Source organism: Lutra lutra, chromosome 11 (assembly GCF_902655055.1).
Source record: "Lutra lutra chromosome 11, mLutLut1.2, whole genome shotgun sequence".
NCBI lineage: Eukaryota > Metazoa > Chordata > Mammalia > Carnivora > Mustelidae > Lutra > Lutra lutra.
In genome coordinates this window covers 37823276-37845686 of record NC_062288.1, presented here as the reverse complement: position 1 = coordinate 37845686, position 22411 = coordinate 37823276, and the positions used below count along the sequence as shown (strand labels likewise).

Genomic DNA, 22411 nt, shown 5'->3' with positions numbered 1-22411 from the left:
AAAATTTCCTCCTGCTAGAATATTAGTAGTGTTGAAAGAGAAGTTAAGAAACAGAAAACTATATGTTGGCAACCAGAATAATATAGACTCATTCATGAAACATGGTATTTTTTTGTTTGTTTGTTTTTTGCTTGTTTGGGTTTTTTGTTTTTATTTGTTTTTGAGAGAGTGAGAGAGAGAGTGTGAATGGGAAGAGGGAGAAGGAAAGAGAGAATCCCAAGCAGGTTTCGTTGCCCACAATGGGGCCCAATGTGGGGCTCAAGCTCACGACCCTGAGAGCACGACCCTGAGCCAAAATCAAAAGTCAGACACTTAACTGACTGAGCCAACCACCTGTCTCCATAGCAGTCATTGTTAAAGAAAGGGGTCAATCAATAGTTATTGCCAGTTATGTGCTAAGCCCTGTGTTAAATACTTTAAGAAAAACAGATTTATGCATTATCACATCCTAGTTTTTATTAAAAGTTTGTACTTATAAATCAAAAGGTTACGTACATACTTAACAGTATTATTATAGATGACCAAAACTTAGTACTGTCATTAAAGCTCAAGTTATTCCATGGAATTTTTTTTTCTTATGAAATCACACAGCCTCCTTTGAGTTCCTTGAAGGGATTTTTGTCCTCTGGGATACCCTTTACTAGTGGATCTTCCCCAGATCTTTCTTCAACATAATCCCTTACTTCTTCACAACATTTGGAGACCTTAAAGGGAAGGAGAAAGAAATGACACATTTGGTTTAATACAGAATGCTGCAGAATCCAAGCATGTATTATAATTTCTGTGTTCTTTTTGATGTGTTCTGCTTTCCACCAGTGCATATGTATTTTCTAGGAGAGAAGAAAAAAAAAATAGCTGCTCTTTTTTCCTGTCCTCCTGGATATCTTCAGGTAAAGGAGAACCATTTAGCCATAATTCAGCTAAGGGTTCTCAGGAGACACTGCCTCCAGCCTCTCTAAGGGAGATCAGAACAGGGATCAGAAAACAGCTGGCCACAGAGGTCACCAGGGTCACCAGAGTAAACATTGATTAAATCTGTCTCCTCATTCCAGAAATGTGACCTGTAAAGGTAGAAGGGAATGAATAATTTTTAAATTCTAGGCTTATCGCCACTCCTGAATTCTCAGAAGTATACACATATAATTTTATTTTAAACTCATTTACAATGATTGATCATGAGCTCCAAACAGTCAAGGACCTTTGGCTGACTTGTTCACATGTATCACTAGCATCCAGAACAGAGACTGGGTTTAGGTGGTGCTCAGTAAACATGTATTAGTTGAACTAAATCATTATTCTTGTTTATGAGCTTGCTCTTCACTCATCTACCATTATAGTAATGGCTTCATGAAAAATCAGGCTTTAGTAACTTAATGGACTCAGCCAGAGCTTAAATGGTCCATGTGCCACTTAACACACCTTTTAGAAAGAGTCAATGTTCTATAACACATAGAAATATAAATGTGTGCATCTGTGTATACACATACACATGCATATCCACGCAAGCTCAAAATATTTCTTTTAATGTTCAACTTATTTCCTTTTCACTTATTCTACTGTTCATGACATTAACATGAAACTACTTCATTTCTGACAGTCCATTAGGTGGCCATTCCATAACTTCTCTAACTAATTCACTGTTTTTTTAAATAAAATATTTGTATCATTTTTGTATGCAAATTTCCAGCAACATTAAACATAAGACTTAAGATTACTTTGTAACTCTGCAAGTTCATTATCTACATATTAGGAAACATCATTTCTAACTGGGGCAAGGCCTTGGTCAGATGTCCCCTTCATATGAGGATACTCGTAGTTTATACACAATTCTGAAATATGCAGTAATTTAGATTCACATTTTTTTTCCTTTCAAAATTCAAAATTAAGATTTAGGTTCATTTTTTCCCCCATTCCTCCAAACACCAGCTATTTTGGCCCTGACCGGGTGTCAGGAATAGAGGTATTGTAATTCTAGAGTCAGCGAAGGGTTGGTTTTGACAATGTCTAACTAGGATCCACGGCTATAAGGAGCAATAAATTACCTAAAAATCCTATGTGAGTGTATGTGCTCAAAAATCACTTCAGTGAGGTTTATTTTAAGTATATATAGTTTAATATAGGATTACATGGCATGGTGGAAAGCATGGACACTGGATTCAGGCCACCCCAGTTTCGAGTTTTGGGTCTGCCCACTTACCTGCTGTATATCATTAGTTAGGAGAGTTCATATAAGGTTTAGTTACTTTATCTATGAAAAAGGAAGAGCGACACTGGTTGCATTAAGTGCCTAGCATACAACAAATGCTCGGTCAAATGGTGGCTATTTTTGGCTATTACTACAAAGGTTATCTTTAGTCTTTGCCTATTGCATTGACATACAGTCATTGCAAATCTGTCAGCTTTAAAAACTGGGTGCAAAGAGTTGTGTCTTCTGACAATACTAGCACCTTGATAGCAGAATAGTATGAACTATTCTGGTTCACAGACAGCAAATAATTATTTAAAAAGTAATAAAAAATAGTAGAAAGCATTTGGTATATCCTAGATATTGTTCTCAGAGATTTATATACATTATTGCATTTATGCTTCCCAGCTGCCCTCTGAATTAGATGTTGTTACTATTCCCATTTTATAGACAATATTTCAGGTGAGTGTTTCACAGGGAGAAAGTTGTGGAGCCAGAATCTGAACCAGGGATGGGTTTCCAGCGTCTATCCCCTGGACCGTTCTAGAAGGACGTTATGCCAGCCTGTGTCAAAACTATAGGTTCGGTATCTAAAATTTGTGTGTGTGTGTGTTTAGTTTTGGCAGTCCGGTATTATATTAGTTTGACTTCCAAAAGCAAGGAGATTTTGAGCAGCAGGGAAAAGGAACCCCCAAACCTGCTAGATGGTGATGTATATGATGTTCACCCAAAATAAAAAATCCCAGATAAGCTGGCCACAAATGAATAATAAACATGAATATGATCCAACTGCCTTTCAAACAACAATTCTAAGGAAATAAATAATGAAAACAGCATTTGGATGTTTCAAGTCAAGAAGAAAAAATAACTTTCCCTTATTTTCTCCAAAATATAAAGATTTTAACTGTTCTGTTGTATGTTCCAAGCTTTTTGTGCTGTGTATATATTTAATTTTATTTTTACAGCAAAATATGTTTTGCCTGTATGGAAAGGGCAAAAGAGAAGTTTGAGACAATTATAAATGTCAAAGAAGCCAAAATTCCAATTTTTATTGGGAATAAGGGTTCTTGAGCAAAGTATGAAGATAATACAAACTCCTTTTCTGCTTTGGCTTGATAAAATGTGTTTTGGAAAAAATATAAAATATACTCTTATCACTCATAGAGGAGTTTTATTCTACCTACTTTCCAAAAATGAAGAAATCTAAAATACATATCTACATTTTCCAAGCTTCAGTCACTGTTTGTTTGGAGGAAACTTTTATCCCTTTGCCACGCCTCTCCTTTTAATGGCAGAGAACTCTTGGTAACCATTTCCAAGATCTGTCAGATGTTTTTAGGAGGAATGAGTAAATTCTTGTGCTTGAACTCATTTTTATTTGCAAAGAAGGAATAGCATGTACTCATTCATTACTAGCCATGACAGTGCAGGAGGAAATGAGGTCTTGGCTAAAAGTATTTAAACATCAAAGTAATATAAAGAAAAGTAAATAAAAAGAAACTTACCAATTTAGAAAAGGAAAAATAAAATGCCTATGTATGCATTGCTTCATTTTACTGCTTAACTAAAATATGGTCTCTGTCTCATAGTCTTTGTTTCCTTTTTCTTTCCCTCTTTTTCCTTCTTTTTTAAAACAATTCTATGAAAATGGAAAAACATTTTTAGTTTCGTGGCCATACAAAAACAGTCTAAGGATTTGGCCCATGGAAAATAGTTTGCAAAACCTTCCATTTAAAGTCTGAATCAAGAGATAATTATGATTATTAATTTTCTTATTCTCTAATGCATTTTTACCTGAACAATTCATTTTTAGCTACATTGAGACTCTCTAGTGAAAGGTGTGGGGGAGGACAAATCATTTTCCCTCTACTCTTTTAGGTTCTTAATTGAGACACTCCTGTTAATGAAAAAGGCAGATTAACAGGAGAAAAACACACAGAAATTTAATAGCATGTATACCTCCTTTGTACATGGGAGAGATCCAGGAAAACCAAAATGGCCCAGGACACCCCCTTAAATACCATCTCCAGCTGAAGACAAAAGATGTTGGGGTTTGGGGGCAGAAAGGCCAGTTATGGGAGGTTTTCAGGAAAAGCAGTCATCAAAAGCCCACTTAATTCAAGTGCATTTAAGTCCTTGCCTTCTCTCCTAATAAGAGTTTTAAAGTCATCCTTCTCTTCCTGGTACAGAGAGGGAGACTTTATAAATGGAGACTTCTCTTATAACTGTAAATGTCTCTTACAAAAGGACAACTTCTACTTGGTTTTCAGATACTCTCCTATCTGCTGTTTCTTAAAAATAACAAGCCTAAAACAATAGTTATGTTAAGGAGGTATATTTTCTTTGGGGTGGCAAATTCTGCTCCCCTGTGACAGGTCCTCACCTAGCAGTCCTACCATATCTATAGTTTAAAATAAAATTCAAAAGGGAGCAACGGTTTACCAGCATTCTTTCCAGGGTCACTTCTTTCTTGAGCTGGTCAACTTCCATCTTCAATTTGTCCTTTTCTGTCAAGTCTTCAATATTGATCACTGGCATCTTTTGCCTGCTGAAAAAAGAGACAGTTCATACATACACCAAATTTCTGGACATGGTTCAGGTCAATATTAGCCAGTCCTTCCCTCTGCTCTTAACTTACTAAGGGAACTGTTTCTTTGTTTCAGCTTTCTACGATAACTGATTTCTTATGAATGCTCTCTGAACAATTCCAGCACTGCACACTAGCCTTGCAATTTTAAAGCTTCTTTATAATCTTCACTAATATGATTAAACCAAGCATTTGACTCTAACCACCTGCTAGTAGGTTTGTGGGGATGTGGGAGAGGTCAGTTTAGTCAGCATACAGTCTTAAACATCCAAAGCTCCTCCTTTTCTCTGTTTTGTTTTATTGTTGTTTTTTTTGTATAGTGTGAATATTTGGGTTTCCAACACTCAATCTCCAACACCAAAACCCTCCATCATATGACATACACCATTTAAATGAGCTTGAGGTCATTCTGAGGACTGGATTAATCCTCTGAAACGCTGGAGTAATCTGGTATTAACAGAGAACTATACACAAACTGTTACTATAAGTTCTTTACAAATAACAGGTTGTAATATGAAACAATAGAGTGGAGATATAGCAAACAACCTCATTAACCAGAAATAAACGAGCATGTTACTTAGAATGTGTCTCTAAACAATACCAGGAAGTTCTGTGTAACCGTCACAATGCATTGGAAAGCAATCATGACCAAATGTACCAGGTTAAAGGTGACATAGTGGGCATACTGTTGGACATCATAAAAGAAGGATCTTCTGCACTCTCAGAAATCTCTTCTCCTTAATTAGATCAATGGGCAATGGGGGAAAAGGGTGCAGTAGCTGGTGGTACCCATATGCAATCGTCTGGAAAGTATTTCATTGTAGTCAAGTGGCATCACACTTAAAACCTCTCCTTTTTTGGTATTCTCTTTTTCTACTTTGTCTCCCTGGTCCAGTTTTTATAATGAGATATTTTTATGAAAGTAGACATATTTAGGTCACATGTTATTTCAGCGAACAAAACATTGCATATTTATATACAAATACTCTGCTAATTTATCAGCAATTAACTTATTTCCTTATAGTGATATAGTGTTATCATTTCCAAAACCTTTGAGGAAATATTATTTCCCTTCTCGATCTTATAATGGACTCTTCTTCTTTGGGAAACAGACATTTTCACATAATTTTAGGGGCAAATGCCTAAATATGCCAGCACAGATATAGAAAAGAACACTCTATGAGGACCCAAAGTCAATGTTTCCCTTACCTTTTTATTTTTGCTTCTCTGTTCTTAATTTAGCAAACAATATGACACGAAAAGATTGTTCCTCCAACCTGTGTAATTGTGTAATTGTTGTTTGGTATTCGAGAGCAGTATTCGAGAGAAGTATTCATTCTCCCCTTCCTTCTTACCACGTTCAGACTATCTGTAACCATTCACGAGCAAATCTACGTCTGCTGATCATTTTTAGTGGTTGAGATTATCCTTTGCACGTTTTTTTCTCCATCTTGAGAAACTAATTCCACTGGCAATGACTCTCACACTTCAGTGTGTATAAGAATTGCTTTAGGAACTTGTTAAAATACGAGCCCAATTGAAGAGGTTTTGATTTGGACTAGGGCTTAGAATTTAATTTTCTCTGTTTTAGAGAATCCCTACCATGTTATTGACAATGAAATGATCACTCTTTGGCTCTTGCTAGGGGTGTGGCCCTGATCAAGTTACTTAAATTCTCTGTGCCTCAGTTCACTAGGAAATTGGAGCAATATGATTATGTAGGTTGCAGATTTCTTGGGAGGAATCAAGATTGCATAATGGTATGTGGCACGGAATACGTGCTCAGTACACGTTAGCTGGGTTACCCACTTATTCTGCACCTCTAGACTTTCAAACTCTGATATCTTACATGGCACTCGCTGATAGGTGGCTTTATAAGTGCTTTTAAGGGATATCATGTGGACATGATTTGGGTCCCTTAATATCATGGGTAGCAGATGCTGTTGGTGCCCTTCCTAGATTTCCCTTTCCAGAGTGGGGTGTTCATTTTCCCAGAGGTACACATGTTGACTGCCAAGGGCAAGCTTTCTGCATAGGTTTGTTCTTGGCTGATGAGAACCACTTCAACTGGTGATGTCTGGGAGATTATGGTTTCAATTGGCCCCTGTGAGTGACCTGTAGTGTAGGGCTGGCTGAAGCGAGGTTCTAACAGTTCAGACCAGGTGCCTCTGGGCTGAAAAATCCTGTAATTGAGAACCTTCCAGAGCTCCCCATGGAGTCAGGATATGCTAGACATCTGAGACTACACCTTTGCTTAACTTCTGTTTCATCTTGCTTACTACCTTCCTTCAGAAATTTCTTGTGAGAGCTCATCCTTGGTAAATCACTTGGACAAGGATCCCTGTCTTAGGCACTGATTCTGACAAATCTAAGACACAATAGATTGATTATAAGAACTTTTATAAGAGCATCTAAGTCTTTCACAACTTTTATGTCCTTACTCCTGCCCATTGTTCAATATATAAAAGAGAATCATGGAGTGTAGATAAAGTCACTAGCAAACTATGTCATAAATATTCACCTAGCCATAGAAAAAAGTGCAAAGTATCTAACATCAATTTACTAACAAATGATCTCCGAACTCTAAAATTCAATAATACTTTAAGGAAAACACATTTCATTTGGGGGAGGCGAATCTTAGAAGATGAGGGAATGCTTGCCAAACTTGATGCCATGGGACTTACAAATGAAATTCAAAGAGTGAGGATCAAAACTCTAACTTCCTTCAAAGACAGCCAGATAAAGAAAGGGCAGTGTATATTGTCTGCATGGAGTCCCAAGGCTCAGAGTTGCACTGAAGGGTTTAAATGAATTCAGATATGGCATCATCTAATCATCCTTAAACCCACTGTACAGATGAAGTAAAGGTGGTCCAGACAGTTGAAGTGACCCAAATCATAAAAGGGGTGGCAACAGAGCTGGGCTATAACACATGTGCTTGGTTTTTGGTCTGGGGTGTTTTCAAATCCAGCACACTTCTGTTACCCTTCCCAAATCAGTGTAAAAGCATAGATTTGTTGTGTCACACTTTAGAATTATACAGGAAGAAAGCACAGAATTGAAAACAAGGGGCACTAAGCCTCCCTGTCCTATCCCCCCGCCCCAATCTCTGGGCAGCTCAAAGCTTCCAACTGAGCCACCTCTACATGGGAAGTTCTAAGAGGGGCTACATCATATTACTGGCACTATTACCAAGCATCCTTACCCCCCTTCCACCAGAATATAAAAGAGGAGGACTGAAGACTCAGACCAACAAGCTAAGGCAGCAATTACAGCTAATTCTTGGTTGGGGGGGGGGCGCGTTACCTACCCCTTTAAGTAGAAGATATTTGCCCTTTTACTTTTTCCATCTTGACTACTATCAGGGGAGGTAAGGTCCAACAAAGTAAAGAGATGAGAAGGGGGAAAAAGTACCTCAGAGCTGTACCCCATTCACAGAGCAGGGGTTCTCTGGGGGGGCAATACTGCCCCCTCAAGGGCTTTTTGAAAATATGTCAGGTTGTTTATGGTTTTCAGGGGTTTTGTGGGTGTGAGTATCGGATGTAGAGAAGATAAAATGATTTAGAGTAGCTTAAGTGTCTCACTAATATAATATCGTCCATAGCTTTCTTGTTAGTCTAGTCAAGAATTAAAGTGGGCTAGTATAAAGTACAAAAGCTACCTGCTTTCTATTTGTTTTTACACATTATATAGATAAGCATATTTTGAAGTAAGGCAACTCGACAAAATATTAAACTTACAAAATCTGTATTAGTGGAAATTACTAAAATTATTTTTAGAAGTCCCCTGTTTTATACAGAAGATAAATCACACATTCTTTGAAATAGAAATGTTGCTAACACAGTTAAAATATTTTGATTTATAAACATTCCATCTGACACATTTTTTTTCAGAAACAAATCCACTATATTATGTACAATAAATTCGCAATCATAGGGCTATAAATTTTCTTATCTTGTACTATTCTTTTCCATCCTAACATTACACTTAGGACTATAAAAATAGCTAACATTTTATTCGTTCATCCAACAAATATTTACTGAGGACTATTATGTGCTAGACTCTATTCTAGATACTTGAGAGTGGAGCAGAGAAAAATACAGAAAATGTTACCCATGAGGAACATATATTCTAATGAAGGGGAAAGGCAATAAACAAGATAAAATGTAACATATATTTATTGTGATAAGTACTAGGGGAGGTATAATAAGTAATTTGTTTATTCCACAGATGCTTATAAGAGTCTACTTTCCGTAAGTCTAGCTCTCAGCACTGGGAAACAATGGCGACTACAACAGGAAAGTTTCCTGCTGTCACAGAGCTTACGTAATAGTCAGAGGATCAGACAAGAAAAACAAAATGAATAAACATAGCGATTTAAACTGATAAATGCTATAGTTTATGATAAGGAGTGACTAGGATGTGAAGCAACATCATCTAGACTGATTAGAAGTAGCCAGTGGGACCAAGACTGTCCAGAAGGAGATAGTAAAGGTCAGGAGACAAGCATTTCATGCAAGGAGGAGGGCTAAGCAGAGGGAACAGCTCACGCAATGGGCAGGAAGTGGGAACAAATTTGTTGTACAAGGAGAACAGAAAACCCAGTGTAACAAGTAAAGTAAGATAGAGGGAGAGTGATGGGGTGAGGTCAGGAATGGAGACAGCAGCCAAGTCACATAGAGTGACTCAGAGGAGTGGTAAGGAATAAAGTGAGGAGCTAATGAAGGGTTCGGATTCTACTTTGAAAAAAGTGAGGTGTGTGGGGTTGAAGGGTAACTACAGCGGAAACTGGGATTTTATGGAAGAACGTAACCTAAGAGTCCCTTAAGAACAGGTAGATTTGAACAATATTGGTGGCCACGGATATAGGGAAATATGGGCAGATTAAACATGTGATTTTCAGGTAGAATTGACAGGACTATTGATGAATTGGGTGATGAAAAGATGGGAGATGTCAAGAGTGATTCCATAGTTTTGGGCTTGAAAGTCTAAGTAGAAGTGTCACTGACAGAAAGAAGGAAGATTGGGGCATATGGTCAAGATTTCAGTTTAAGACATATAATATTTGAGATGTCTATTAGATATCCAGGTAGAGATATTTAGAAGATGTAAGCATTTGGAATTCAGAGGTGAGGTCAAGACTATACACAAGTGTGTGTGTGTGTGTGTGTGTGTGTGTGTGTGTGTGTGTGTGTGTACACACTTAAAATCACATAAGAAGAAAGTTCGGTTAGAAAGGAGTCCTCAAGGTTGAGCTTTGAGTCATTCCACTTTTAATGGGCAGGTAGAGGAAAAGGACAGATTGAGAAAGAATAGTCAACTAAGTAGGGGAAACCAGAAGAATGTGGAAAAACTAAAAAGTAAGAACTAAAAGAAAAGCATTTCAAGAGTAAGGAAGAATCTGAAATGGTTAAATACTGCTGAGATGGAAAAACATGGTCCCTGGTGACCTCAGTGGCAACAGCTTTGGATGTTGTATGAATTGAGAGGTCCAGTAAGATGTGGCAATAGGATGAGGTGCCCTTGACGGGAGCACTTCCTGTTCTTCCTCTTCCCAATGTGGAAGTTGAATCAGAGTGCAATGGGGGGGAGGGGGAGATGAGGAAGTGGAGGCAGATAGTGAAGATAAGATTTCTGATGAGTTTTGCTGGAAAAGGGAGCAATGAAATAAGGCTCTAACAAGAAAGGGGTGGAAAGTCAAATATGAACTTTAAGTTTGGGATGGGAAAAAAAAATCAGAGATAGAGCACTCCAAATGGAAACTATTGAAAGAACTGATGTTACAGAGGAGTGAGAGGAGTAAAGTCCTCTAGAAGACAAGAGGTAAAAGGACCCAGGGCAGTAGCTACCGTGTTGGTGTCTGGTTGGACCAGGGCATGTCTTCTACTGTAAGGGAAGGAAAGAGAGTGCCAGACATCCTGCTGACCAATAGGAAGAGTTCACACTTCTCTGGCTCATTCAGTAGACCTAGTCCATGCTAGTGTAGTCAACTCTCTTCCAATACGACCTTTTAGTTTGACTCAGTTTGCTTCCTTGGCTAGTAGCCAAGAGAGACACCTCCCCCCACAAAAAAAGAAATAGTAAGAGTCTTAGGAGATATACTGCCCTTTCAAACTGCAACTATGGCCTTCCCCTGCCCCCAAATGGTAGGTTGTCCCTCTTGTTTGACTTAAGAGACAAAAGCTTTTCTATATAAAACTAGAACAAACGAGCATATGCAGGGTTTATGACAGACACATTAGTAAGTAATGTATAACTAACATGAGATTTGGGCTAAGGTATAAAGAAAGGACAATATTTTTGTAAGAAAGAGTCTTTATACTTGAAAGGTCAAGCTCCATTACTTTCTGCTAAATATAACCCTGAAAATAAGGATTTAGTGATTAACTCTCTCAATCCTGTAATCTGATTATTAACTTTGGCAGATGTTTCTCTTAGAGCATTACAGCAATGTATTTAAATTGCAGTGATCTGTTTGTTCTCAATTACAAACTTCATGTTTGAGTGAAAAGGAAGTCTGTAATCTAGCTGTCCAGGTACTGAACTGAGGTCATGAGCACGTGTTATATATAATAAACCTGACTTCAGGCCCCACTAATATGTAAGAGAAATACGTTTGTACAGGGAATGAGACCAGTGGATCAGGATTCCAATGGCCTGAACTAACTGTATAGACATGGCCCCATCATATATTCACCTTAAGTTTCAGTGCTCATTTGCAGAGTGGGAAGCATAAAGTATCACACTCAGTGGTGACTGTGGGAGATATAAACTTTCAATAAACTTCATATTCATTATTATAGTGCTTGCTATTCCCACATGATATACAGGAGTTAGGGGCAATTTTCTATGTCTTCCCCCACCTTCTTGACATGCCACTCTCTGGTGGATTAGTAGCCCAGGCTAGAATTCTAGGCAGGTGGTGGTGAGGCCATACTATGCTAGGAAAGTTTTGGATAAAATAGTCCAAACTTTGTCCCAACATTTTGGGTGCCCTACATAGTTAAGTATGCAGCAGTGTGAGTAAAAGAAAAGATGGTTTGCCTCTTAAGTAGGCATGATAGCTGAATGAACATACATCTAGGTAGAAGAGAAAAGGGGTTTCTGAGATTCTGCCTTTCTACAGAAGGCAATGCTTTGCTAGAATCACAACACCTTAAAAAAAACAACAACAAAAAACTGACCAAAGCAAGCAGCTGTTGAAGGAATGAGTCTCTGTGTCCCACAGGCATAAAAGTTACAATGTTAGATATGTTTGTGTAGATTGGCTTTTGTTTTGAACTGAGCTCTTACCAAAATTTTATTTTCTCCTCTACGATCCCATAAAACCTAGTACATATCTTTAATATTGTACTGAAAATGCTATATTGTAGTTGTGATGTTCGTCTGTCTACTTTTCTACTCTATTATGCTAGGAAATCCCTATATGTATTTGTCTTTGAATTCCAAAACGCCTAGCACAAGGTTTGGCACGTATTAAATAGTAATTCTGCTTATTTTTAAAATATATGGATGAAGAAATGATCACGGTAAGAGACACATTAAATACCCCATTATCTCGTTCCCCCTAAGGAGAACAAGAATAATAAAATTAGGCACAGGGAAGGTCTCATCCTCTTACACGGTTCCACATTATACACTGCTCACAGATGCACTCTGTATCCGACAGAGGGCGCACTAGAGTAAACATTTCCTACGTGACCCAACTCGCGAGAAAAACACCTTGTGGGTGAAGGAGTTGCCTAAACTTGAACAAAATCCTCGTGATCCCTAATCTCTCAGAAGAGATGAACTGCCTTTCTTATCAAACGTGTAAAATTCTTGTTCGTGCCAGATGGACTTACTTCAGATTTTATTTTGACAGGACTTCAGCTAACAGGCAGCAAGAATTTCGCTTATTGAGGAGTTAATCAATGTAACTCCTTAAGTGATTATGATATATAATATATATCCCCAAATCACTGGCTCAGTTAATTCGCCTCATTCATTTATGAGCTAGACATGCCACTTCTCTCTGAGGTGTCTGACAGGGAGGAAGACCATCTGCCTTAATCGATTCTCTTGTTAAATTCATAATCACCGTCCAAGCCTGTGTGGCTCTCAGAAGATAGAACGTCTTACTCAAGACTTGGGACTTCTAGGAACTAATGTGTTCCAAATCAACTTAGTCTCCATTTTGGGGGAGGGCATGTGGGAGATGGTGAGAAAGACCTAGAAGCAAGGATCTGACACACGCACAGGTGTTCCTGAAGCTTCCGTGTTTTCATTCTGATATTTAGCGTTCTACTCTGAGATCTCCGTACAGTAAAAAGAGTCCAGGTACAGGAATGTAAGGAAGAATACGGGGCTGAATACCAAGAACCTGGGTCCTGGTCTTCAGCTCTGTCAACAACTAAGGTAAGGAAACATGGCGAAGTCTCAATATAGAATTCTGTAAAATGAAAATAGTGGAATGGAGGATATTTATAGTTCCTTCAACATTCAGATTATAAGAACTCCATGCCTTATTTCACAGAACTCCGAACTATTTTGAAGCTCTATTTTTAGCCACAGCCACTAAAGCTAATACTTGGTGTAACAATGACAAATCAATCTGGGTGACTGTTCTTTGTGGTTCCCTCCAGCCTTCCACTTCCTGTTGACTTTGGATAAAGGACTTCTTTTCCTTTGCTCTGTGGTAAACTTTTGGCTTAGATACTGGTTTAAGGATATTGAAGCACTGTGACATCCTTATGGAGGCTGGTTGCTGTGGTCACATGGCTCCTTCCACATGGTGCTAAAGATGAATTCAGTAATTTAAAATAATCCCGGAAAATTTAGATTCCCCTTACATTGGAAGATATGTTTTTCATGGATATAAAGATACTCAAGTGGTTTGCAATTAAGAGGCGTAATTTCCTTCCTGATAACTTGGCCTGACCATCTCAAACTTCTAACTGGCCCCATTTGTTGAATTCTTCTTCCCTGTCCCTGCTCAGTGGTCACAGGGTGTGAACAATGCACCTGATTTGGCATAGAATAAAGGAAGGTAATTAACATTTCTTGAGTGCCTCTGAACATGAATTTTGCCCTGTGTCCATAGACTCTACACCTGGGGGGTGAAGTGCCTGATTTTGGCCCTTTCCCCATTCTCCTTCCCCTCCATGGGAATGCAGCATCCTGTGTCCTTACTAGGACTAAGGCCTCTGCTCTGACTCAAAGAACCCTAAGCTCATTTCCCCAGAAGAAACCATCCCAAAGTTATGTATGATTGTGTGACACCTTCCTAGGCAGAGATGGCACCGCTGAGCTCAGCCAAAGAGGAGAGCTGATGAGAGCAATGTCACAGGCTTTCATCCTACGAGGCCAGTTCATGTTGCTCTTTCCATCTTAATGTTTTGGGCCAAGGCTCTCAATTGGACTCAAAACATGGGCAATCTGGCTGGATCCTGTGTCTGTGTGTAAGGCACTGAAGCCTATCTTTTTGAGTGCTGAGGCCCTTACCTTTAATCCTCACAACACGCATGTAAAAATACACTCAATATCCATTTTACAGATAAGGAAACCAAGGCTTAGAGAGTTTGTGTGACTGTCCAAAGGAGCAGGGGATAAAATTCATTTTCCCATAGCATCCTGCAATTTTCCAAAATCACCTGCTCTAATATAAGAGATTCCTCTTTTTATATGAAGCTTAAAGATGATCAAAAAGTACCAGCACATGAGAACAAAGAACAAAAATGACAATAGACAACGCTGAATGGCAAGTTTGAATCAGTTCTTGAATTTATTTTAATCCATATGGGAGATATATTTAATCATATTCAGAAGAATGAAAATTTGAAGTTGACTTAACTTTTCTCCTGAAAGTGATACTGGCTGTTTGGTAAAACTTTCCTTCTCTCTTAATGTTTGGGAAGGGCTCATCTGATTCTCCTAGGAATGTGTCTTTCCAAAATAGCTGGCTGTTGCAGTGGCTGGCATGCTAAAGCCAGTGCATGCCAGCTCCGGTGAACTGATTGTACCTATCTATTTCCAGTTCTGGTTGTTTGAAATTGGCCATAATGGGAGTACTGACAAACCACGGAAATCAGTAGACTATACAAATCAGCAAACCCTTCTAAGTTTCCCTCCTGAGAGCTGGTTGTTAAACATTTGTCCCCACATCTTGGACTGTTAATCATAGATATCTGGTAATCTGACAGCGTCAGTTAACACTGAATATTTCCAGGACAGGCTAGTTTTCTTAGGAATAGGATTCTATGGCATGACATCAGAATAACTGAAAACTGGCACAAGGGATTTAGTGTGCAAAATGTCCCGGACTAGTAACTCTCTGTGAGCATAGGGTTTCTCAGAAACTTTGAAGGGAACTCCTGTAAACTCCTTCCAGGTCCTCAGGAGAAGCCAGGAATAATTGTTCTCTGGAGAATATTAAATACAACAAGAGGAAAAGGGGGAGGAAGACACATTCATCAAGAGAATCCATTAAAATGTTCACCAAAAGTATCTTCAATATTTCATGTGAAATCCAAGCATAAATAATTTGTTTTGTATAAAGAAAAAATCAGACTCAGGCTAATATGTCAGAGGAGCAATGAACGTTCATGCACGGACAATTAGGAATGGGCAGGAAGGGATCGATCTGGGATCCCCTATAGCCACCTTCCTATGGAGTTTCAAGTTCCAGCTCAAAAAACACAGCCACAATACTAACACAGGGCTGATGAGGGGTGGGGAGGATATAAAATGATACAATCATTTTGGAAAAGTGGCAGTTTTTTCACATTGATAAATATTTTACCCACAAGTAATTAAAGCTTAAACAAGTATGTACGCACCAAGCAGCTTTATTCATAACAGTCTCCAACTAGAAACAACGCAATGACCAGTAACAGGACATCTGTAGTATATTCATAAACTGGACTCAGCATTTAAAAGAAATGAACTATTCAATAACATGGTGTGTCTTGAAAACAGTAGTGGAGCAAAAGAAGTACAAACAATACACACTTCATGATTCCATTTGCATGAGATTCAAGAACAGGCAAGACTCTGGTGGTAAGTGGTTGCCCCTGCCTGGGATCAGAAGGATTGACCGGGAGAGGGTATGAGAGAGTGTTCTGGGATGCTGCAAGAGTTCTAATTCTTGACTGGAATAGTGCTGTACACTTAAGATCTATCATGAGCCTTTTATTAAATGTAAATTAAATCTTGACTGAAAGAAGTACGCATGCATAAATGTAAATAAATACACATAATTAACTTTCTAATCTTTCTAATCTAATCTAATAATTCCTTGCAACGAATTAGGCTCCCCTCAGCTGAATTTCACACTTGCTCTCTGCCTTCAAATACTTGGGACGCCGTGCTTTCATCATGGAGATTCAGGCTTCCCTGTGATGCTGCAAGTTGGAACCTTGTGCAATCATCCCCAGGTCATTTCCCTCTAGCTTGCCGACTTCCCATCACTCACATAATGCCGCGTCTAGTCACTCCGGCAAAGCTAGGAGAAAGTTTGGGAGGCAGGTTCAACCTGGTGGGGAATCCCCCCTGCCCGTCTCCCGCCCCCGCACTTTCCTACACAGGGTTGTGACAGGTCACAGCCTGTGGGGCATGAATCAGCCTCCTGGGCTCCGCACAGGCACGCTCCGCCCCCGGCCGGGGTCGGAAGGACAATCACCCTACATAAAGCAGGCACCCACCGCATCGGCACCCAGGCGGCCTGGAGGCTAGACCTTGTGCACCCTCTTCCCGCCGGCACATTCAAGAAACGCCTCGCCCCGAGGGCCACTCAAACGGGACAGCATGGACTTTATGACCGGAATAGGGGTTACGCTTCTGTGGTTGTTCCTGTTGATGAGCGGGCGGGGCGTCGCTGCTCTGAGCTCTCCAGGTACTGCCGAGTCCGGGGACCCCTCCTCTTTGCGCCGGGCTTCCGCCCTGGGGTAAGCAGGGAGGGTGCTGCAACTGTGGGGTTCCGGACTGCACCCGCTCTCTCTGCCCCGCTCTCCCCAGACCCCTGTCGCACAGGGCGTCTGGGAGCCGCGGGAAGGGACACTCCTGCAGAAGTTTGTACTTTCTCTCTTTGCGATTCCCCTTGTGCTGGGAAGCAGAGGGACAGAAGTCCTCGGGAAGCCTCTACCTTCCCGGAGACGTGGCAGACCTCCTTCCCTCTCTCAGGCTCTCCTTCTGCTCCTCCAGAAGGAAACAATGCAGAGACCTGCCTCCAGCCCCCCGAAGTGGGACCCTGCCGAGCCCTGCTTCGCCGTTACTACTACGACAGGTTCACACAGAGCTGCCGCCAGTTCTTCTACGGGGGCTGCGAGGGCAATGCCAACAATTTTGAAACTTTGGAGGACTGCAATGAAGCTTGCTGGAGGATAGACAGTAAGTGGCCGTGCTCAAGCTCAGATCTCCTGGCTGCTAGTAACTTAATTTCTCAGATCCCATTTTCTACAGTAAGTTTTAGCCGTTATTTTCTCAAACATTACGTAAGGCTCGCTTATTACTTCCAGAAAGTAATCCCAAGTTTACACTGGCTAACAAATTTTTCTCCTAAGTGGCATTTATCATAATTCAGTGTCTGTGCAGACTCAGAGCAAGAATTCACCATAGGGCATAATAATGCAGGGGTGTGATGTATTGGGTACCACAGAAGTACTTTTCTTTATCCTTAGTTCTAAACCCATGGTTTTTTATGCCTCCTGGAGAGCCCTGTTTCCTCCTGTCGATTATCCATCAATCTGACATACTTTTCAGCAGATTTTATTGTTAAGGTGTGATTTAGCTAACTGTAACTTTTCCTTTTGTCCCCTGACACCCGAACTTGTTTTGGGTTAGTACAGGGATATAGTAGAGATTCATGATCATGGTTTCTATTTTATTTTAATCATATTTATTATATCTGATAAGGCCAGTAACAAAACATGGGACTCTGCCATTCAAGGAACTAAGCCAAGGAAAAATGTGTATGTATTCCTATGAATAAGTCTGATTAACTTCCTATGTAGAAAAATCAGAACACCCTGAGAGAACAGAGAGTTTCCACTGTATTTGGCTGACTCAGGTCTGGAGCTGCTATTTAAAAAAAAAAAAAAAAAAAAAAAAAAAAAAAGAGCTAAATAATTGGATGAACGAAAAGTCTTCTGGGGATTTACTATCCCAGTACTAAATGTGATACCGTTTTCTCCCCAGTTGTTTCTGAAAATACAGTAAAGTTTTGAAGTAATGCTAAGTAAGTATTACTTACTAATTACTTCAGTAACTTAATAATTAGTAATACTGAAAGTAAATAATACTAAGTAATACTAGCTAATTTTTGACTAGCATTTTTTATGCCCTCCTTTTTCTAGAAGTTCCTCATATTTGCAGGTTGGAAGTCAGTGAGGGGCGGTGTGGAGTGCGCAGAGAAGAGTACTTCTTCAATCTAAGTTCCATGGCATGTGAAAAATTCTTATCTGGCAGGTGTCACAACAATAAGAACAGGTTCCCGGACAAGGATACTTGTATGGGCTACTGTGCACCGAAGAAAAGTAAATACTATTTTTATGGGGTTTCTGTTTCATTTCTTTAAGATTTTAGGATGGAAGAAAAATAATACTTTGATGTGTAATTACATGCCTTGTGTTCTGATGATTTCACATATAGTAGGGTATCAGTCTTACCATGTGTATGTGTGTGTGTGTGTATGTATATATATACATATGTATATGTATACATATATATATATATATATATATATATATATATATATATATGCCCTGTGAGGTAGTATTATTATTATTCCCCCCTTTACATATGAGAGTACAGGCTACCAGAAGTTAATGACTTGCCAAGTTCTCAGGGCTAGAAAGTCACAAAGCTGTGCATGATTTAAGTTTTTGCTTCCTGTTCTGGATTGTTTCTTTAGGATTATTTCTCATCTTCTCAGTTTACATATACAAATTACAGTATTCTGGGGGTGCCTGGGTGGCTCAGTCCATTAAGCATCCAACTCTTGATTTAGGGTGAGGTCATGATCTCAGGGTCCTGGGATCAAGCCCCAAGCATGGAGATTAAGTTTTCTCTCTCCCTTTCCCTCTGCCCTCTTCACTCCCTCTTGCTCTCTCTCTCAAAAGAAATAATACTGTTAGGGAGCCTGGATGGCTCAGTTTGGCTCAGGTCTTGATCCCAGAGTCCCGCATTGGGCTCCCAGCTCCATGAGGAGTCTGCTTCTCCCTCTGACCTTCTCCCCTCTCATGCTCTCTTTCACTGCCTCTCTCTCAAATAAACAAATAAAATCTTTAAAAAAAAAAAGGAGAAGTCTTAAAAAAAAAAAATCACAGTATTCTGAATGCCATGAATTCAGGTTTATATGGAATCACTTGTGTATAGGATGTAGTAGAACATATCCAGACCTCAGATGGTGAATTTTGAAAATTTCTGTCTAAAGTTTTTGGTTAGATTTCTGTATCCTTTAGTAATTGCAAAGTGTAGGACAAAGACCTCTCCATCCTTCTTTTTTCTGCTCCTATTTCTTACCTACATCCCCCCCACCTCCTTAGTCCCTGAAATAACAGGTTACTTGGGCAGTATTTCTGTAGAGAGAGACAATACAGGCATTTTCCCTAGGCATAGCAGAGACACACATACAGAAGGATACATAAACTTAACAAACAAGGAAAACTTGCTTTGGAAGAGATTTGAGGAAGCTCTATAATTGTACTGTACGCAGAATCTCGAGTTAATGAGAAGATGGTTGTTGCGTGTGTTTCCTTAAATGTTTTATTTAAAGATAAATGTTCCAATGGCTACTTGGGAATTACATAAATGTATTCTTAATTAATGATGGAAGGAGAACTGATGAAAATGTTTAAAATAAACCTACCAACACAAGAAAGTTTACTAAAGCATGTCATACATCAACCCTTGAAACACAGCCAATTTCTACTTGACCATATCTGCTTCTTGGGTTTAATTTCTTAACACATTCAAATGATACAAGGACATAACTTCAGAAGAAATTCTCTCCAGTTTATAAAAATTTTAGAATTAACAAACTAGAGCATGCAAGCTTTCTTGAAAATTGGACACACTTTTTAAATGGTTTGGTATGATATTCTGAATTCAGAATGAAGCTTCAGTAATCATCACAGTTTATTAATTTTGGTATTATTATATTTCTAATTTTGTTTTCCTTTTCATCAAGGTCCGTCATATTGTTACAGTCCAAAAGATGGGGGAAAATGCTCTGCTAATATAACTCGCTATTATTTTAATCCAAGACACAAAGCCTGTGAGGCCTTCACCTATACTGGCTGTGGAGGGAATGACAATAACTTTGCTAACATGGAGGACTGCACACGTGTTTGTCTAAAAGGTAGTAGATTTTTTCTTATTCAATTTTTAAACTAACTTTATAAATAATTCATAAGCAAAATTATATTTTTATGTATCCGTTGTCCTAATAGCATATTGCCATTTCTAGACCATTTCTACGTAAATAGCACTTTAGTACCAGTCAGTTTTGTTAAATACTTGTACTGGCTAGCTTCAACAGGTAGTAGCTGTATCCTTGCATTTTAAAGGTAGAAAGTTAATAACTTGAGTGGATAGTGAGTAAAACTGACTTTATAATCATTAAAAATAATTGAGGTGAGTGTGTAAGCATATTGGAAATGTTGATTTAAAGTGAGTCTATGGACTGGAGATATGTGATATTTTTATTTTGTTGACTTTAGCTGTGAAGAAGGAAAAGAATAAGAAGATACCTGACACTGTTTTGCTCATGGAAGACTACTAATTTGGAAGGAGTAATTTTAACCTTTTCCCCTATATGTCATCTTGTGGATGCTATTGGCTCTGTAGTTATATCTTAAGAATAATACGGTGATAGGGGAAATGAATCACTAATGATTTATACATCAGTTTTTATTGCTACAGGTTACTTTTCATGTATTTTTACACATAACCAGCTGCTATTCAAATGTGAATCGATTATTTTTAATTTACCATTCACCTATATTTTAATGTAGTTGAATTCTTGCTGTGCCTAAGATATAAAAGCAAATAATGACTCACTCAGTTCTTGGAGTTGTTCTTCCTGATTTCAGCAGTGATAGTAACTGAAAAGAAAAGACGATACAGTCATGTTCTCTTAACACATATGATCATAAAAAGGACCAGCAAATACATTTTATTCTGCATTTAAAAGTTGGATTATATTTTAGGTCCAAGGAAACAAACTTGCCGATTTACCAACAGTTTAGAAAATTGTACTGTACACAGTACAATTGTACAAGTGCTATTATATAGACATGACTAACTTTTATATCTACTGTGTCATTTAGAAGATAATAAGATAACTTTTTTGAATAAAAAGTTGGTAAATTTATTAAAATCTGAAATGCTTTCTTCCGGGATAAAATTCTCTCTCTCTTCATCTACCTTTCCACCCATCCATCCCCACTCACATGTATGTATTTGTTTACACATATAGATCTTCATTACTTCCAAAGACATAATAGACATAACACTAAAATTGTTAGAGCTTTTTGAACTGAATATTCAAGGCATTTACTTAAATTACACCAGAGACTATGCATGAATTTGGTAATTTAAATTCTACTAATGAATTATTCTTGATAAATATGGTCATTCCAGTTAAACAGTTTTTTCTTTCCTCTGTAATAAAAATATTTAAAAAAATTCCTACATTTTCATGCCAAGGTCATATATTTAAAAGCATGCCCCCCAATCTAGCTAAATTATAAGTGCATTTGCCTTTTGCTTGAGCAATCCCTCTTTTAAAAATCTATCCTGAAGGTATTGTGACAAAAATACAAAATGGTATATTCCTGAGGGCATTCATTGATGTATTATTTGGAACAACCAATAACAGGAAACAAACCAGATAATCATAACCAGGGGATTAAAGATATGAATGTAAAAATGAACAAAATACCTATATATAGACATCATCTGATCCTCAGAATACATTTTTTAAAAGGGTCTAGAGCAACATGAATAAATACATTACAGAGGACATAACAATATTAAAATAGTTACTTATAGCAGGAAGGGGGAAACAGGATGGGACAGGCATGGAGATAAAATTTATGTGAATGTACCTCATTATATGGCTGTGATCTTAGACCACGTAAAGATTTTATATAATAAGAAAGTAAAATATAAAGAATAGAAAGCATTCCTTGTACAACTGGAAACAAACCAAAACAACCCAAATGAACATCAAATAATGGCCTAACTGCAGAAAGAATATGTAATTATTTCTGGTGACTTTCAAAGCCAGTATTTTGACTATCTTTTAGGGGATATAATCTAAAGGTCAAGTAAATGAAAATGCATTTAGTAGTCTTTTTTTTTTTTTAATTTTTTTATTTTTTTCAGCATGACAGTATTCATTATTTTTGCACCACACCCAGTGCTCCATGCAATCCGTGCCCTCTACAATACCCACCACCTGGTGCCCCCAACCTCCCACCCCCCACCCCTTCAAAATTCTCAGATCGTTTTTCAGAGTCCATAGTCTCTCATGGTTCACCTCCCCTTCCAATTTCCCTCAACTCCCTTCTCCTCTCCATCTCCCCTTGTCCTCCATGCTATTTGTTATGCTCCACAAATAAGTGAAACCATATGATAATTGACTCTCTCTGCTTGAC

At 38.5% G+C, this 22411-nt stretch overlaps 2 protein-coding genes across 7 annotated transcripts; one reads left to right on the top strand and one right to left on the bottom strand.

The window, feature by feature from the left end:
- Positions 1-364: 364 nt before the first annotated feature.
- Positions 365-20851, bottom strand: GNGT1 (G protein subunit gamma transducin 1). Of its 6 annotated transcripts, none has more exons than XM_047695660.1 (3): positions 20811-20851; positions 4628-4730; positions 365-704 (listed from the first exon to the last, which is right to left on the bottom strand). In XM_047695660.1, the coding sequence occupies exons 2-3, from the start codon at positions 4721-4723 to the stop codon at positions 576-578; spliced, it is 225 nt and encodes a 74-aa protein (XP_047551616.1). In that variant the 5' UTR covers positions 4724-4730; positions 20811-20851; the 3' UTR covers positions 365-575. The 6 variants fall into 6 exon arrangements, with proteins under 6 accessions (XP_047551616.1, XP_047551612.1, XP_047551614.1 ...); XM_047695656.1 differs by having other exon boundaries at positions 4628-4733; positions 20811-20848; XM_047695658.1 differs by lacking the exon at positions 20811-20851 and adding an exon at positions 4824-5120 and having other exon boundaries at positions 4628-4733.
- Positions 16336-20813, top strand: TFPI2 (tissue factor pathway inhibitor 2). Its single transcript, XM_047695655.1, is given in 5 exon segments — positions 16336-16644; positions 16932-17138; positions 18104-18283; positions 19939-20109; positions 20471-20813. Coding segments are annotated over 5 exon segments (900 nt in total). The 5' UTR covers positions 16336-16364; the 3' UTR covers positions 20533-20813.
- Positions 20852-22411: the final 1560 nt, after the last annotated feature.

Bases quoted from the DNA above. Each gene is read 5' to 3' on its own strand.
- GNGT1 (XM_047695660.1), bottom strand. From the start codon at position 4,723: ATGCCAGTGATCAATATTGAAGACTTGACAGAAAAGGACAAATTGAAG. The intron at 705-4,627 runs GTAAACCGTTGC...CTTCCCTTTAAG, and splicing joins TGACCCTGGAAAGAATGCTG to GTCTCCAAATGTTGTGAAGA.